The 19,007-nt window shown below is 39.6% G+C and overlaps 1 protein-coding gene across 1 annotated transcript in view; it reads right to left on the reverse strand.

Moving 5' to 3' along the window:
* Positions 1 to 19,007, reverse strand: part of ska3 (spindle and kinetochore associated complex subunit 3) — a 48,537-nt gene that overhangs the window by 999 nt on the left and 28,531 nt on the right. Inside the window, exons 7-14 of the mRNA XM_084314400.1 lie at positions 18,831 to 19,006; positions 16,623 to 16,769; positions 13,110 to 13,247; positions 8,569 to 8,706; positions 3,137 to 3,316; positions 2,133 to 2,315; positions 885 to 955; positions 137 to 267 (exon numbers count right to left, since the gene is read on the reverse strand). Coding sequence (XP_084170526.1) covers positions 137 to 267; positions 885 to 955; positions 2,133 to 2,315; positions 3,137 to 3,316; positions 8,569 to 8,706; positions 13,110 to 13,247; positions 16,623 to 16,769; positions 18,831 to 19,006 — 1,164 coding nt within the window. The remainder of the gene's footprint in view (positions 1 to 136; positions 268 to 884; positions 956 to 2,132; positions 2,316 to 3,136; positions 3,317 to 8,568; positions 8,707 to 13,109; positions 13,248 to 16,622; positions 16,770 to 18,830; position 19,007) is intronic.

The following is a 19,007-nucleotide window of genomic DNA, read 5'->3' on the forward strand; positions in this document are numbered from 1 at the left end:
TACCAGTCCCTATAAGACAAGGCATTACTAATTTATTTTATCTACATCATTTCATAGTTCTGTAATTAACAAGTATAACAATTTACCCCAAATTCCAATTTAATAATTCTAAATCCAATAGAGATCACCAACTGACCATGGTGTTGCCTAGCAGCAGTGCTGTTGATCTTCTGCACGGCCTGGTTGAGGCTGTTCCAGGACACCTGCCTCATGTAACTGGGTAAACTCAGAAACTCACTCTCTGAGATCACAGACAGACACTGCACCCTACAAGCAAGATGGAGGTAAGAGCCAAGACAACTCAGGAACTTTCTCTACATTATACCATTATGCACATTGAGGGCTATTGCTGCCCCACGTTTACATCTAAATGTAAACTATTTCTACTGAGACAATTATCACAAACTGGTAAATTTGAATTTAAACTAGAACCGACAGCAGGGTATATCCCTGAAACAACCCCAAACTTCAATATCATTTGATAGTGCCCCAAATCCAGCCAATGTTTTGGCCTACCAACTTGTCTTTACACAACTTTAAAAATGCCACACAAGTTTATTGAGAATCAAGAGAATGGAATAGAAGGAGTAGGAGAAAATATGTTTTGGAAAATAAATTAAATGGTGGCCATATCGTTTTTTTGCAGTAGTATATCACATCACATTTTAAATATCATGATAGGACATACCCTAGCTTTCGCAGAGTAATGTCACATGCTCACCAAAATCAATCGTTTTTCCTCAAAGTTCACAGCAAATTTGAAAAGATTAAAAAGAAAACTATTCCAGTTATGACATTCACACCCAGGATTTGCAGCAGATGAATTAGTAATATCCTCGATACTTCATTTCAGGGATTTAAAATGAGAGAAAGAGATTTCTAACCCGTTTTCTTTCCCTGGGGACCCGAGATGATGTCGTTCTGTTCTGGCATTTAAGGGGGTCTTGGACACAAGCTACACAGTCAAGAGAAAAGCATCAGTGACAACATCTGGTAGAAATGAGTTTCAGCCCCAAATATTCAGCCATTGACCACATTCACGTGGCGGACATTCTGCTGGGAACAGAGTGCAAAAGAATCCCATCCTGAGCATGACATAAGAGCAAAATGGCCACTGTGAATATGGTCAATACAGTATTTGTTATGGTACACAAATCTGACTTCCCCATGTCTAGACCTGACCTGGCAAGCTATGTGAAGGATGAGTCTCCTACTTAATCCCAGATCACTCTCGTACTCCGCCATCTTGAAAAAGAATAATAGCTACATTATTACGACCAACAGTGTTTCACCATTCCACCAGTCATCAAGTTATACTTCCTCAGGCATCATTACTGAAAATTAGACGTGTGTGGTCAGAGGAGATGGCAAGGGAGAGCCCCGGAACCCCCCGAAATTCACTGCAAAATCTAAAAGATTTTTAGAAGATGGGTGCATTAAGTAACTGAGCAGTTCAGCTTCACTCAGAGAGCAAAACACACTTTAACAGGTTGCTCAGTTCTGCTCACTCTGAGCTGCACTTTCTGACTAAGCTCAGTATACGGAAGAAATGGCTCTTACATCTGTCAAATCTGTGGATGGGTCATTAAAGGCATTTGCTCAGCACTCTGATAGAGCAGCACGTTAAGTGATTAGTGCTCCGTTACTTGACACACACACACAACTAGAACTACAACCCACCAATACTAGACATGGCTATGTCACCAGACACGCCGTGGGTCTTCATCTTACTCTACCAAGAACAAAAAGCACTTAAGAGAACCATAATGTATAGAGCTGCTGCATACTGGAATTGTATACCTGTGAAGATAATGATCAGCAACAAATTTACTTTTAAGAAAAAGTTGAAGGATGCTGTTATGAATGGTGAAATACAGTTTGAGTTACTGATTTATTTAGTTAGTATTGTTAGTTTAGTTAGTATTTGTAGTTGGAGCCAGTGTGTTTTTTTGTGAGATTTTGAAGATGTTGAGAATGTGCTTAGGCTAAGGTGTTTATGTTTTTTTGTTACTGTAATGTAATGTACTGTAATGTTCTAGGTTAGGACCCCAGGAAGAATAGTCTTTCACCCATGGGTGTAGACTAATGGGGATCCATAAATAAACAAATAAAAACACACACACACAACTCACTCTAGTGATCTCCAGTGTAACAGAGCCGAGGTCAGAGGTGCTGGGCTCTCTGTAGTCCCCTCTGACCCGGGGGGTCCCCAGGTTAAACTCCTCAGTGGGTCCATCTAAGTCCAGAGCAGGGACAGAGGGCTCCCCAGCCCCAGGGTTATGTCCAGACAGAGCCCCTGTGTCTCCTACAACCCCCTGCAGGGAGAATAGAAAACAATAATAAAAAAGTGATAATCATTGTACACAAACAAGGACACAGTGTTATAGATGTGAAGCCAACTCATCTTAGTATCCGCTTCTATTCATTATTTGCTAAGCTGGATAGCATTCTGCTGAATGCACAGAGGAAATTGGTATCTATCTTCTTGTCTGACTCTGGGGAAGACTAAGAACATTTCCCATAATATTAGTGTTTCTTTAAAAATAAATTTTTAAATTATTTTAAATAAAAAAAATTCGTGAAATGGTAGATAAATGTTTTTCTTTTTTACTCTTTGTAGTAAATTACTGGTAGGTAAATGTAATATTTTTTTTACTCTTGGTAGGTAGGTAAATGTCGTTTCTTTTTACACTTGGTAGTAGATTACTGGTAGGTAAATGTCGTTTCTTTTTACTCTTGGTAGTAGATTACTGGTACTGTAGGTAAATGTCGTTTCTTTTTACACTTGGTGGTAGATTACTGGTAGGTAAATGTAGTTTCTTTTTACACTTGGTAGTAGATTACTGGTAGGTAAATGTAGTTTCTTTTTACACTTGGTAGTAGATTACTGGTAGGTAAATGTCGTTTCTTTTTACTCTTGGTAGTAGATTACTGGTACTGTAGGTAAATGTCGTTTCTTTTTACACTTGGTGGTAGATTACTGGTAGGTAAATGTAGTTTCTTTTTACACTTGGTAGTAGATTACTGGTAGGTAAATGTAGTTTCTTTTTACACTTGGTAGTAGATTACTGGTAGGTAAATGTATTTATTTTTTTACTCGTTTGTAGATTACTGGTAGGTAAATATAGTTCTTTACTGTTGGTAGTCGATCACTGCCAAAGAAAAAATCCAGGTTTGGCGTCTTTGGAGTCCGCAGCTCCGGAAAATAACATTCCCAGGGACGCCTCGCGTCTCGACTGGAGGGGGATGAAGGTCCTGGAAAAGGGGCGTCATTGCTCTCTTGTGTGTCAGCAGCCACATCCCGTTCTCCAGCATCCTGTGATCAAAAGTTCACTTTACACAAGGCTCAGCTGAACACGTTATCCCTCCCAGTCATACCCAGAATGCATTTCTTCAGCGGTCAGTCATCTGCAGCACAGCACCCCTGGAGCAGTCTTTGGGTGCAGTGTGATAAGAGAAATTTACCAACACACTTCTCTCCCTCGCTCTCTTACCATCACACACACAGCCTTCACTCCATCTACACACACTACCCCCCTCTCACTCCCTCTACACATGAACTGGTTGTACACATGCACACACAGTTGTCTCAAGTACGTCATTATCTAGATGTCTCTGACACATCTATAATTAATATTATGTACGTCAGTGCTCCACTTGTTTAGTCTACTCTCCTGTATAAATACTTTGTTAGCTCACCATCCTGCAGAGATCTAGGCTATAGGGCCATTGCTGTAACCTATAGGTCTCTCCATCATGCCAGATTATGCTAATAACCTAGCTAGCCAACTTTAGTGATGTTGATTGACCTCAAGAACACCTTTGCTGGGAGGTGCTAGACTGAGGATCTGCACCCGGAGGAAGCCAGTGAGGAAAGCAACACCAGACGCACAATTGCAAAATTATTGGAATTTAGGCAGGACTAGTGATTGGCGAACCGCTGTCTGGATCCTGGCGAACAGAATACACACTTTTATTTTAATCGTCTTTATTTGGACAGAGCCTCGTTCCTCGTAGCTGGATAACTTCAGTATGCTGGATAACTTCAGTAAGCTCGATAACTTCAGTAAGCTCAGTAACTTCAGTAAGCTTGATAACTTCAGTAAGCTCGATAACTTCAGTAAGCTCAGTAACCTGGATAACTTCAGTAAGCTGGATAACTTCAGTAAGCTCGATAACTTCAGTAAGCTGGATAACTTCAGTAAGCTCAGTAAGCTGGATAACTTCAGTAAGGTGGATAACTTCAGTAAGCTGGATAACTTCAGTAAGCTGGATAACTTCAGTAAGCTCAGTAAGCTCGATAACTTCAGTAAGCTCGATAACTTCAGTAAGCTGGATAACTTCAGTAAGCTCAGTAACTTCAGTAAGCTCAGTAACTTCAGTAAGCTTGATAACTTCAGTAAGCTTGATAACTTCAGTAAGCTTGATAACTTCAGTAAGCTCAGTAACCTGGATAACTTCAGTAAGCTGGATAACTTCAGTAAGCTCGATAACTTCAGTAAGCTGGATAACTTCAGTAAGCTCAGTAAGCTGGATAACTTCAGTAAGCTGGGTAACTTCAGTAAGCTCAGTAAACTGGATAACTTCAGTAAGCTGGATAACTTCAGTAAGCTCAGTAAGCTCGATAACTTCAGTAAGCTCGATAACTTCTGTTGTGGCTGATGGTTGTTAACACAGCAGGAGACGATAGTTCCAATTTCAACAGGCAATTTGTTTAATGAAAGAAAGTTTAACAGCAGACAGACATGACAGATATGATGACGTACATATTATATGACACATAGATTTAACATCGAAGAGAGATGCGATTAAGTGAGATGTGTGTGTGTATATGTATGTGTGTGAAAGAGAGAGTCAAGATTAGTGAGATGTGTGTGTGTGTATATGTGTGTGTATGAAAGAGAGAGTAGTGAGATGTGTGTGTGTATATGTGTGTGTATGAAAGAGAGAAAAGATTAGCGAGATGTGTGTGTGTATATGTTTGTGTATGAAAGAGAGAAAAGGACAAGATATGATGTATAAGATTAAAGCACCCGATATGATGTACAAGATTAAAAGCACACAACGTGATGTACTGAAATGTCTATCTGCCTATCTCCAAGTTGTTTTAAGAACATCAGCCAGACCGTCTTTCAGTACTGCTTAGTTGACCCATATTAAACTAGTTCACTTCATATACACATTTTCCCCAACACTTCAGTAAGCTGGATAACTTCAGTAAGCTCAGTAACTTCAGTAAGCTTGATAACTTCAGTAAGCTTGATAACTTCAGTAAGCTTGATAACTTCAGTAAGCTTGATAACTTCAGTAAGCTCAGTAAGCTTGATAACTTCAGTAAGCTCAGTAAGCTGGATAACTTCAGTAAGCTCAGTAAGCTGGATAACTTCAGTAAGCTGGATAACTTCAGTAAGCTGGATAACTTCAGTAAGCTGGATAACTTCAGTAAGCTGGATAACTTCAGTAAGCTGGATAACTTCAGTAAGCTCGATAACTTCAGTAAGCTGGATAACTTCAGTAAGCTCGATAACTTCAGTAAGCTCGATAACTTCAGTAAGCTCGATAACTTCAGTAAGCTCGATAACTTCAGTAAGCTCGATAACTTCAGTAAGCTCGATAACTTCAGTAAGCTCAATAACTTCAGTAAGCTCGATAACTTCAGTAAGCTCAGTAAGCTCAGTAAGCTGGATAACTTCTTCAGTAAGCTCGATAACTTCAGTAAGCTCGATAACTTCAGTAAGCTCGATAACTTCAGTAAGCTCGATAACTTCAGTAAGCTCGATAACTTCAGTAAGCTCAGTAAGCTGGATAACTTCAGTAAGGTGGATAACTTCAGTAAGCTGGATAACTTCAGTAAGCTGGATAACTTCAGTAAGCTCAGTAAGCTCGATAACTTCAGTAAGCTGGATAACTTCAGTAAGCTGGATAACTTCAGTAAGCTCAGTAACTTCAGTAAGCTCAGTAACTTCAGTAAGCTTGATAACTTCAGTAAGCTTGATAACTTCAGTAAGCTTGATAACTTCAGTAAGCTCAGTAACCTGGATAACTTCAGTAAGCTGGATAACTTCAGTAAGCTCGATAACTTCAGTAAGCTGGATAACTTCAGTAAGCTCAGTAAGCTGGATAACTTCAGTAAGCTGGGTAACTTCAGTAAGCTCAGTAAACTGGATAACTTCAGTAAGCTGGATAACTTCAGTAAGCTCAGTAAGCTCGATAACTTCAGTAAGCTCGATAACTTCTGTTGTGGCTGATGGTTGTTAACACAGCAGGAGACGATAGTTCCAATTTCAACAGGCAATTTGTTTAATGAAAGAAAGTTTAACAGCAGAGCTATGGATCAGCAGACGGTCACCACAGTTGAAGAAAAACACTCTAACTTCTCAATCCCTCTGCTTGTCCCATAAATCCCTTCTCAGCCCTGCCCCCCCATGACAGATATGATGACGTACATATTATATGACACATAGATTTAACATCGAAGAGAGATGCGATTAAGTGAGATGTGTGTGTGTATATGTATGTGTGTGAAAGAGAGAGTAGTGAGATGTGTGTGTGTATATGTGTGTGTATGAAAGAGAGAAAAGATTAGCGAGATGTGTGTGTGTATATGTTTGTGTATGAAAGAGAGAAAAGGACAAGATATGATGTATAAGATTAAAGCACCCGATATGATGTACAAGATTAAAAGCACACAACGTGATGTACTGAAATGTCTATCTGCCTATCTCCAAGTTGTTTTAAGAACATCAGCCAGACCGTCTTTCAGTACTGCTTAGTTGACCCATATTAAACTAGTTCACTTCATATACACATTTTCCCCAACACTTCAGTAAGCTGGATAACTTCAGTAAGCTCAGTAACTTCAGTAAGCTCAGTAACTTCAGTAAGCTTGATAACTTCAGTAAGCTTGATAACTTCAGTAAGCTTGATAACTTCAGTAAGCTTGATAACTTCAGTAAGCTTGATAACTTCAGTAAGCTTGATAACTTCAGTAAGCTCAGTAAGCTGGATAACTTCAGTAAGCTCAGTAAGCTGGATAACTTCAGTAAGCTCAGTAAGCTGGATAACTTCAGTAAGCTCAGTAAGCTGGATAACTTCAGTAAGCTGGATAACTTCAGTAAGCTGGATAACTTCAGTAAGCTGGATAACTTCAGTAAGCTGGATAACTTCAGTAAGCTGGATAACTTCAGTAAGCTGGATAACTTCAGTAAGCTGGATAACTTCAGTAAGCTCGATAACTTCAGTAAGCTCGATAACTTCAGTAAGCTCGATAACTTCAGTAAGCTCGATAACTTCAGTAAGCTCGATAACTTCAGTAAGCTCGATAACTTCAGTAAGCTCAGTAAGCTGGATAACTTCAGTAAGCTGGATAACTTCAGTAAGCTCAGTAAGCTCGATAACTTCAGTAAGCTCGATAACTTTAGTAAGCTCAGTAACCTGGATAACTTCAGTAAGCTGGATAACTTCAGTAAGCTGGATAACTTCAGTAAACTGGATAACTTCAGTAAGCTCGATAACTTCAGTAAGCTCAGTAAACTGGATAACTTCAGTAAGCTGGATAACTTCAGTAAGCTCGATAACTTCAGTAAGCTCAGTAACCTGGATAACTTCAGTAAGCTGGATAACTTCAGTAAGCTGGATAACTTCAGTAAGCTCGATAACTTCAGTAAGCTCAGTAAACTGGATAACTTCAGTAAGCTGGATAACTTCAGTAAGCTCAGTAAGCTCGATAACTTCAGTAAACTGGATAACTTCAGTAAGCTGGATAACTTCAGTAAGCTCAGTAAGCTCGATAACTTCAGTAAGCTGGATAACTTCAGTAAGCTCAGTAAGCTCGATAACTTCAGTAAGCTGGATAACTTCAGTAAGCTGGATAACTTCAGTAAGCTCGATAACTTCAGTAAGCTCAGTAAACTGGATAACTTCAGTAAGCTGGATAACTTCAGTAAGCTCAGTAAGCTCGATAACTTCAGTAAGCTCGATAACTTCAGTAAGCTCAGTAAGCTGGATAACTTCAGTGAGCTCGATAACTTCAGTAAGCTCGATAACTTCAGTAAGCTCAGTAAGCTGGATAACTTCAGTAAGCTGGATAACTTCAGTAAGCTCGATAACTTCAGTAAGCTCAGTAACCTGGATAACTTCAGTAAGCTGGATAACTTCAGTAAGCTGGATAACTTCAGTAAGCTCGATAACTTCAGTAAGCTCAGTAAACTGGATAACTTCAGTAAGCTGGATAACTTCAGTAAGCTCAGTAAGCTCGATAACTTCAGTAAGCTCAGTAACCTGGATAACTTCAGTAAGCTGGATAACTTCAGTAAGCTCGATAACTTCAGTAAGCTCGATAACTTCAGTAAGCTCAGTAAACTGGATAACTTCAGTAAGCTGGATAACTTCAGTAAGCTCAGTAAGCTCGATAACTTCAGTAAGCTGGATAACTTCAGTAAGCTGGATAACTTCAGTAAGCTCAGTAAGCTCGATAACTTCAGTAAGCTGGATAACTTCAGTAAGCTCAGTAAGCTCGATAACTTCAGTAAGCTGGATAACTTCAGTAAGCTCAGTAAGCTGGATAACTTCAGTAAGCTGGATAACTTCAGTGAGCTGGATAACTTCAGTGAGCTGGATAACTTCAGTGAGCTCGATAACTTCAGTGAGCTCGATAACTTCAGTGAGCTCGATAACTTCAGTGAGCTCGATAACTTCAGTGAGCAACTTCAGTGAGCTCGATAACTTCAGTGAGCTCAGTAAGCTCGATAACTTCAGTAAGCTCGATAACTTCAGTAAGCTCAGTAAGCTGGATAACTTCAGTAAGCTCAGTAACTTCAGTAAGCTCAGTAACTTCAGTAAGCTTGATAACTTCAGTAAGCTTGATAACTTCAGTAAGCTTGATAACTTCAGTAAGCTCAGTAACCTGGATAACTTCAGTAAGCTGGATAACTTCAGTAAGCTCGATAACTTCAGTAAGCTGGATAACTTCAGTAAGCTCAGTAAGCTGGATAACTTCAGTAAGCTGGGTAACTTCAGTAAGCTCAGTAAACTGGATAACTTCAGTAAGCTGGATAACTTCAGTAAGCTCAGTAAGCTCGATAACTTCAGTAAGCTCGATAACTTCTGTTGTGGCTGATGGTTGTTAACACAGCAGGAGACGATAGTTCCAATTTCAACAGGCAATTTGTTTAATGAAAGAAAGTTTAACAGCAGAGCTATGGATCAGCAGACGGTCACCACAGTTGAAGAAAAACACTCTAACTTCTCAATCTCTCTGCTTGTCCCATAAATCCCTTCTCAGCCCTGCCCCCCCATGACAGATATGATGACGTACATATTATATGACACATAGATTTAACATCGAAGAGAGATGCGATTAAGTGAGATGTGTGTGTGTATATGTATGTGTGTGAAAGAGAGAGTCAAGATTAGTGAGATGTGTGTGTGTGTATATGTGTGTGTATGAAAGAGAGAGTAGTGAGATGTGTGTGTGTATATGTGTGTGTATGAAAGAGAGAAAAGATTAGCGAGATGTGTGTGTGTATATGTTTGTGTATGAAAGAGAGAAAAGGACAAGATATGATGTATAAGATTAAAGCACCCGATATGATGTACAAGATTAAAAGCACACAACGTGATGTACTGAAATGTCTATCTGCCTATCTCCAAGTTGTTTTAAGAACATCAGCCAGACCGTCTTTCAGTACTGCTTAGTTGACCCATATTAAACTAGTTCACTTCATATACACATTTTCCCCAACACTTCAGTAAGCTGGATAACTTCAGTAAGCTCAGTAACTTCAGTAAGCTTGATAACTTCAGTAAGCTTGATAACTTCAGTAAGCTTGATAACTTCAGTAAGCTTGATAACTTCAGTAAGCTCAGTAAGCTTGATAACTTCAGTAAGCTCAGTAAGCTGGATAACTTCAGTAAGCTCAGTAAGCTGGATAACTTCAGTAAGCTGGATAACTTCAGTAAGCTGGATAACTTCAGTAAGCTGGATAACTTCAGTAAGCTGGATAACTTCAGTAAGCTGGATAACTTCAGTAAGCTGGATAACTTCAGTAAGCTGGATAACTTCAGTAAGCTGGATAACTTCAGTAAGCTGGATAACTTCAGTAAGCTGGATAACTTCAGTAAGCTCGATAACTTCAGTAAGCTCGATAACTTCAGTAAGCTCGATAACTTCAGTAAGCTCGATAACTTCAGTAAGCTCGATAACTTCAGTAAGCTCAGTAAGCTCAGTAAGCTGGATAACTTCTTCAGTAAGCTCGATAACTTCAGTAAGCTCGATAACTTCAGTAAGCTCGATAACTTCAGTAAGCTCGATAACTTCAGTAAGCTCGATAACTTCAGTAAGCTCAGTAAGCTGGATAACTTCAGTAAGGTGGATAACTTCAGTAAGCTGGATAACTTCAGTAAGCTGGATAACTTCAGTAAGCTCAGTAAGCTCGATAACTTCAGTAAGCTGGATAACTTCAGTAAGCTGGATAACTTCAGTAAGCTCAGTAACTTCAGTAAGCTCAGTAACTTCAGTAAGCTTGATAACTTCAGTAAGCTTGATAACTTCAGTAAGCTTGATAACTTCAGTAAGCTCAGTAACCTGGATAACTTCAGTAAGCTGGATAACTTCAGTAAGCTCGATAACTTCAGTAAGCTGGATAACTTCAGTAAGCTCAGTAAGCTGGATAACTTCAGTAAGCTGGGTAACTTCAGTAAGCTCAGTAAACTGGATAACTTCAGTAAGCTGGATAACTTCAGTAAGCTCAGTAAGCTCGATAACTTCAGTAAGCTCGATAACTTCTGTTGTGGCTGATGGTTGTTAACACAGCAGGAGACGATAGTTCCAATTTCAACAGGCAATTTGTTTAATGAAAGAAAGTTTAACAGCAGAGCTATGGATCAGCAGACGGTCACCACAGTTGAAGAAAAACACTCTAACTTCTCAATCCCTCTGCTTGTCCCATAAATCCCTTCTCAGCCCTGCCCCCCCATGACAGATATGATGACGTACATATTATATGACACATAGATTTAACATCGAAGAGAGATGCGATTAAGTGAGATGTGTGTGTGTATATGTATGTGTGTGAAAGAGAGAGTAGTGAGATGTGTGTGTGTATATGTGTGTGTATGAAAGAGAGAAAAGATTAGCGAGATGTGTGTGTGTATATGTTTGTGTATGAAAGAGAGAAAAGGACAAGATATGATGTATAAGATTAAAGCACCCGATATGATGTACAAGATTAAAAGCACACAACGTGATGTACTGAAATGTCTATCTGCCTATCTCCAAGTTGTTTTAAGAACATCAGCCAGACCGTCTTTCAGTACTGCTTAGTTGACCCATATTAAACTAGTTCACTTCATATACACATTTTCCCCAACACTTCAGTAAGCTGGATAACTTCAGTAAGCTCAGTAACTTCAGTAAGCTCAGTAACTTCAGTAAGCTTGATAACTTCAGTAAGCTTGATAACTTCAGTAAGCTTGATAACTTCAGTAAGCTTGATAACTTCAGTAAGCTTGATAACTTCAGTAAGCTTGATAACTTCAGTAAGCTCAGTAAGCTGGATAACTTCAGTAAGCTCAGTAAGCTGGATAACTTCAGTAAGCTCAGTAAGCTGGATAACTTCAGTAAGCTCAGTAAGCTGGATAACTTCAGTAAGCTCAGTAAGCTGGATAACTTCAGTAAGCTGGATAACTTCAGTAAGCTGGATAACTTCAGTAAGCTGGATAACTTCAGTAAGCTGGATAACTTCAGTAAGCTGGATAACTTCAGTAAGCTCGATAACTTCAGTAAGCTGGATAACTTCAGTAAGCTCGATAACTTCAGTAAGCTCGATAACTTCAGTAAGCTCGATAACTTCAGTAAGCTCGATAACTTCAGTAAGCTCAGTAAGCTGGATAACTTCAGTAAGCTGGATAACTTCAGTAAGCTCAGTAAGCTCGATAACTTCAGTAAGCTCGATAACTTTAGTAAGCTCAGTAACCTGGATAACTTCAGTAAGCTGGATAACTTCAGTAAGCTGGATAACTTCAGTAAACTGGATAACTTCAGTAAGCTCGATAACTTCAGTAAGCTCAGTAAACTGGATAACTTCAGTAAGCTGGATAACTTCAGTAAGCTCGATAACTTCAGTAAGCTCAGTAACCTGGATAACTTCAGTAAGCTGGATAACTTCAGTAAGCTGGATAACTTCAGTAAGCTCGATAACTTCAGTAAGCTCAGTAAACTGGATAACTTCAGTAAGCTGGATAACTTCAGTAAGCTCAGTAAGCTCGATAACTTCAGTAAACTGGATAACTTCAGTAAGCTGGATAACTTCAGTAAGCTCAGTAAGCTCGATAACTTCAGTAAGCTGGATAACTTCAGTAAGCTCAGTAAGCTCGATAACTTCAGTAAGCTGGATAACTTCAGTAAGCTGGATAACTTCAGTAAGCTCGATAACTTCAGTAAGCTCAGTAAACTGGATAACTTCAGTAAGCTGGATAACTTCAGTAAGCTCAGTAAGCTCGATAACTTCAGTAAGCTCGATAACTTCAGTAAGCTCAGTAAGCTGGATAACTTCAGTGAGCTCGATAACTTCAGTAAGCTCGATAACTTCAGTAAGCTCAGTAAGCTGGATAACTTCAGTAAGCTGGATAACTTCAGTAAGCTCGATAACTTCAGTAAGCTCAGTAACCTGGATAACTTCAGTAAGCTGGATAACTTCAGTAAGCTGGATAACTTCAGTAAGCTCGATAACTTCAGTAAGCTCAGTAAACTGGATAACTTCAGTAAGCTGGATAACTTCAGTAAGCTCAGTAAGCTCGATAACTTCAGTAAGCTCAGTAACCTGGATAACTTCAGTAAGCTGGATAACTTCAGTAAGCTCGATAACTTCAGTAAGCTCGATAACTTCAGTAAGCTCAGTAAACTGGATAACTTCAGTAAGCTGGATAACTTCAGTAAGCTCAGTAAGCTCGATAACTTCAGTAAGCTGGATAACTTCAGTAAGCTGGATAACTTCAGTAAGCTCAGTAAGCTCGATAACTTCAGTAAGCTGGATAACTTCAGTAAGCTCAGTAAGCTCGATAACTTCAGTAAGCTGGATAACTTCAGTAAGCTCAGTAAGCTGGATAACTTCAGTAAGCTGGATAACTTCAGTGAGCTGGATAACTTCAGTGAGCTGGATAACTTCAGTGAGCTCGATAACTTCAGTGAGCTCGATAACTTCAGTGAGCTCGATAACTTCAGTGAGCTCGATAACTTCAGTGAGCAACTTCAGTGAGCTCGATAACTTCAGTAAGCTCAGTAAGCTTGATAACTTCAGTAAGCTGGATAACTTCAGTAAGCTCAGTAACCTGGATAACTTCAGTAAGCTGGATAACTTCAGTAAGCTCGATAACTTCAGTAAGCTGGATAACTTCAGTAAGCTCAGTAAGCTGGATAACTTCAGTAAGCTGGATAACTTCAGTACGCTCAGTAAGCTCGATAACTTCAGTAAACTGGATAACTTCAGTAAGCTGGATAACTTCAGTAAGCTCGATAACTTCAGTAAGCTCAGTAAGCTCGATAACTTCAGTAAGCTCGATAACTTCAGTAAGCTCAGTAAGCTCGATAACTTCAGTAAGCTCGATAACTTCAGTAAGCTCGATAACTTCAGTAAGCCCGATAACTTCAGTAAGCCCGATAACTTCAGTAAGCTCGATAACTTCAGTAAGCTCGATAACTTCAGTAAGCTCGATAACTTCAGTAAGCTCGATAACTTCAGTAAGCTCGATAACTTCAGTAAGCTCGATAACTTCAGTAAGCTCGATAACTTCAGTAAGCCGTTAAGCTCGATAACTTCAGTAAGCTCGATAACTTCAGTAAGCTCGATAACTTCAGTAAGCTCGATAACTTCAGTAAGCTCGATAACTTCAGTAAGCTCGATAACTTCAGTAAGCTCAGTAAGCTCGATAACTTCAGTAAGCTCGATAACTTCAGTAAGCTCAGTAACCTGGATAACTTCAGTAAGCTGGATAACTTCAGTAAGCTGGATAACTTCAGTAAGCTGGATAACTTCAGTAAGCTCGATAACTTCAGTAAGCTCAGTAAACTGGATAACTTCAGTAAGCTGGATAACTTCAGTAAGCTCGATAACTTCAGTAAGCTCAGTAACCTGGATAACTTCAGTAAGCTGGATAACTTCAGTAAGCTGGATAACTTCAGTAAGCTGGATAACTTCAGTAAGCTCGATAACTTCAGTAAGCTCAGTAAACTGGATAACTTCAGTAAGCTGGATAACTTCAGTAAGCTCAGTAAGCTTGATAACTTCAGTAAACTGGATAACTTCAGTAAGCTGGATAACTTCAGTAAGCTGGATAACTTCAGTAAGCTCAGTAAGCTCGATAACTTCAGTAAGCTGAATAACTTCAGTAAGCTCAGTAACTTCAGTAAGCTCGATAACTTCAGTAAGCTCAGTAAGCTCGATAACTTCAGTAAGCTCGATAACTTCAGTAAGCTCAGTAAGCTGGATAACTTCAGTGAGCTCGATAACTTCAGTAAGCTCGATAACTTCAGTAAGCTCAGTAAGCTGGATAACTTCAGTAAGCTGGATAACTTCAGTAAGCTCAGTAAGCTCGATAACTTCAGTAAGCTCAGTAACCTGGATAACTTCAGTAAGCTGGATAACTTCAGTAAGCTCGATAACTTCAGTAAGCTCAGTAAACTGGATAACTTCAGTAAGCTGGATAACTTCAGTAAGCTCAGTAAGCTCGATAACTTCAGTAAGCTCAGTAACCTGGATAACTTCAGTAAGCTGGATAACTTCAGTAAGCTCGATAACTTCAGTAAGCTCAATAACTTCAGTAAGCTCGATAACTTCAGTAAGCTCGATAACTTCAGTAAGCTCGATAACTTCAGTAAGCTCAGTAAACTGGATAACTTCAGTAAGCTGGATAACTTCAGTAAGCTCAGTAAGCTCGATAACTTCAGTAAGCTGGATAACTTCAGTAAGCTGGATAACTTCAGTAAGCTCAGTAAGCTCGATAACTTCAGTAAGCTGGATAACTTCAGTAAGCTCGATAACTTCAGTAAGCTGGATAACTTCAGTAAGCTCAGTAAGCTGGATAACTTCAGTAAGCTGGATAACTTCAGTGAGCTGGATAACTTCAGTGAGCTGGATAACTTCAGTGAGCTGGATAACTTCAGTGAGCTCGATAACTTCAGTGAGCTCGATAACTTCAGTGAGCTCGATAACTTCAGTGAGCTCAGTAAGCTCGATAACTTCAGTAAGCTCGATAACTTCAGTAAGCTCAGTAAGCTGGATAACTTCAGTGAGCTGGATAACTTCAGTGAGCTCGATAACTTCAGTGAGCTCGATAACTTCAGTGAGCTCGATAACTTCAGTAAGCTCAGTAAGCTCGATAACTTCAGTAAGCTGGATAACTTCAGTAAGCTCAGTAACCTGGATAACTTCAGTAAGCTGGATAACTTCAGTAAGCTCGATAACTTCAGTAAGCTGGATAACTTCAGTAAGCTCAGTAAGCTGGATAACTTCAGTAAGCTGGATAACTTCAGTACGCTCAGTAAGCTCGATAACTTCAGTAAACTGGATAACTTCAGTAAGCTGGATAACTTCAGTAAGCTGGATAACTTCAGTAAGCTCAGTAAGCTCGATAACTTCAGTAAGCTCGATAACTTCAGTAAGCTGGATAACTTCAGTAAGCTCAGTAAGCTCGATAACTTCAGTAAGCTCGATAACTTCAGTAAGCTCGATAACTTCAGTAAGCTCAGTAACTTCAGTAAGCTCGATAACTTCAGCAAGCTTGATAACTTCAGTAAGCTCGATAACTTCAGTAAGCTCAGTAACCTGGATAACTTCAGTAAGCCGGATAACTTCAGTAAGCTCGATAACTTCAGTAAGCCGGATAACTTCAGTAAGCCGGATAACTTCAGTAAGCCGGATAACTTCAGTAAGCTCGATAACTTCAGTAAGCTCGATAACTTCAGTAAGCTCGATAACTTCAGTAAGCTCGATAACTTCAGTAAGCTCGATAACTTCAGTAAGCTCGATAACTTCAGTAAGCTCGATAACTTCAGTAAGCTCGATAACTTCAGTAAGCTCGATAACTTCAGTAAGCTCGATAACTTCAGTAAGCTCGATAACTTCAGTAAGCTCGATAACTTCAGTAAGCTCGATAACTTCAGTAAGCTCGATAACTTCAGTAAGCTCGATAACTTCAGTAAGCTCAGTAAGCTGGATAACTTCAGTAAGCTGGATAACTTCAGTAAGCTCAGTAAGCTCGATAACTTCAGTAAGCTCAGTAACCTGGATAACTTCAGTAAGCTGGATAACTTCAGTAAGCTGGATAACTTCAGTAAACTCAGTAAGCTCGATAACTTCAGTAAGCTCGATAACTTCAGTAAGCTCAGTAACCTGGATAACTTCAGTAAGCTCGATAACTTCAGTAAGCTCAGTAAGCTCGATAACTTCAGTAAGCTCGATAACTTCAGTAAGCTCAGTGAGCTCGATAACTTCAGTAAGCTCAGTGAGCTCGATAACTTCAGTGAGCTCGATAACTTCAGTGAGCTCGATAACTTCAGTGAGCTCGATAACTTCAGTGAGCTCGATAACTTCAGTAAGCTCAGTAAGCTCGATAACTTCAGTAACTTCAGTAAGCTGGATAACTTCAGTGAGCTCGATAACTTCGAGCTCGATAACTTCGAGCTCGATAACTTCAGTGAGCTCGATAACTTCAGTGAGCTCGATAACTTCAGTGAGCTCGATAACTTCAGTGAGCTCGATAACTTCAGTAAGCTCAGTAACCTGGATAACTTCAGTAAGCTGGATAATTTCAGTAAGCTCAGTAAGCTGGATAACTTCAGTAAGCTCAGTAAGCTGGATAACTTCAGTAAGCTGGATAACTTCAGTAAGCTCAGTAAGCTCGATAACTTCAGTAAGCTGGATAACTTCAGTAAGCTCAGTAAGCTCGATAACTTCAGTAAGCTCGATAACTTCAGTAAGCTGGATAACTTCAGTAAGCTCGATGACTTCAATAAGCTGGATAACTTCAGTAAGCTGGATAACTTCAGTAAGCTCAGTAAGCTGGATAACTTCAGTAAGCTCAGTAAGCTGGATAACTTCAGTAAACTGGATAACTTCAGTAAGCTCAGTAAGCTGGATAACTTCAGTAAGCTCGATAACTACAGTAAGCTCAGTAACCTGGATAACTTCAGTAAGCTGGATAACTTCAGTAAGCTCAGTAAGCTGGATAACTTCAGTAAGCTCAGTAAGCTGGATAACTTCAGTAAGCTGGATAACTTCAGTAAGCTCAGTAAACTGGATAACTTCAGTAAGCTGGATAACTTCAGTAAGCTCAGTAAGCTGGATAACTTCAGTAAGCTGGATAACTTCAGTAAGCTCAGTAAGCTCGATAACTTCAGTAAGCTTGATAACTTCAGTAAGCTGGATAACTTCAGTAAGCTCAGTAAGCTCGATGACTTCAATAAGCTCGATAACTTCAGTAAGCTCGATAACTTCAGTAAGCTCAGTAAGCTGGATAACTTCAGTAAGCTCGATAACTTCAGTAAGCTCGATAACTTCAGTAAGCTCAGTAACCTGGATAACTTCAGTAAGCTGGATAACTTCAGTAAGCTCAGTAAGCTGGATAACTTCAGTAAACTGGATAACTTCAGTAAGCTCAGTAAGCTGGATAACTTCAGTAAGCTGGATAACTTCAGTAAGCTCAGTAACCTGGATAACTTCAGTAAGCTGGATAACTTCAGTAAGCTCAGTAAGCTGGATAACTTCAGTAAACTGGATAACTTCAGTAAGCTCAGTAAGCTGGATAACTTCAGTAAGCTGGATAACTTCAGTAAGCTGGATAACTTCAGTTAACTGAGTAAGCTCGATAACTTCAGTAAACTGGATAACTTCAGTAAGCTGGGCAACTTCAGTAAGCTCGATAACTTCAGTAAGCTGGATAACTTCAGTAAGATGGATAACTTTAGTAAGCTCAGTAAGCTGGATAACTTCAGTAAGCTGGATAACTTCAGTAAGCTCAGTAACCTGGATAACTTCAGTAAGCTGGATAACTTCAGTAAGCTCGGTAACCTGGATAACTTCAGTAAGCTGGATAACTTCAGTAAGCTCAGTAAGCTGGATAACTTCAGTAAGCTGGATAACTTCAGTAAGCTCGATAACTTCAGTAAGCTCAGTAACCTGGATAACTTCAGTAAGCCGGATAACTTCAGTAAGCTCGATAACTTCAGTAAGCCGGATAACTTCAGTAAGCCGGATAACTTCAGTAAGCCGGATAACTTCAGTAAGCCGGATAACTTCAGTAAGCTCGATAACTTCAGTAAGCTCGATAACTTCAGTAAGCTCGATAACTTCAGTAAGCTCGATAACTTCAGTAAGCTCGATAACTTCAGTAAGCTCAGTAAGCTGGATAACTTCAGTAAGCTGGATAACTTCAGTAAGCTCAGTAAGCTCGATAACTTCAGTAAGCTCAGTAACCTGGATAACTTCAGTAAGCTGGATAACTTCAGTAAGCTGGATAACTTCAGTAAACTCAGTAAGCTCGATAACTTCAGTAAGCTCGATAACTTCAGTAAGCTCAGTAACCTGGATAACTTCAGTAAGCTCGATAACTTCAGTAAGCTCAGTAAGCTCGATAACTTCAGTAAGCTCGATAACTTCAGTAAGCTCAGTGAGCTCGATAACTTCAGTAAGCTCAGTGAGCTCGATAACTTCAGTGAGCTCGATAACTTCAGTGAGCTCGATAACTTCAGTGAGCTCGATAACTTCAGTGAGCTCGATAACTTCAGTAAGCTCAGTAAGCTCGATAACTTCAGTAAGCTCAGTAAGCTGGATAACTTCAGTAAGCTGGATAACTTCAGTGAGCTCGATAACTTCAGTGAGCTCGATAACTTCGAGCTCGATAACTTCAGTGAGCTCGATAACTTCAGTGAGCTCGATAACTTCAGTGAGCTCGATAACTTCAGTGAGCTCGATAACTTCAGTGAGCTCGATAACTTCAGTGAGCTCGATAAC

This window comes from Notolepis coatsorum (assembly GCF_963971535.1).
Source record: "Notolepis coatsorum genome assembly, chromosome: 5".
Classification (NCBI taxonomy): Eukaryota; Metazoa; Chordata; class Actinopteri; order Aulopiformes; family Paralepididae; genus Notolepis; species Notolepis coatsorum.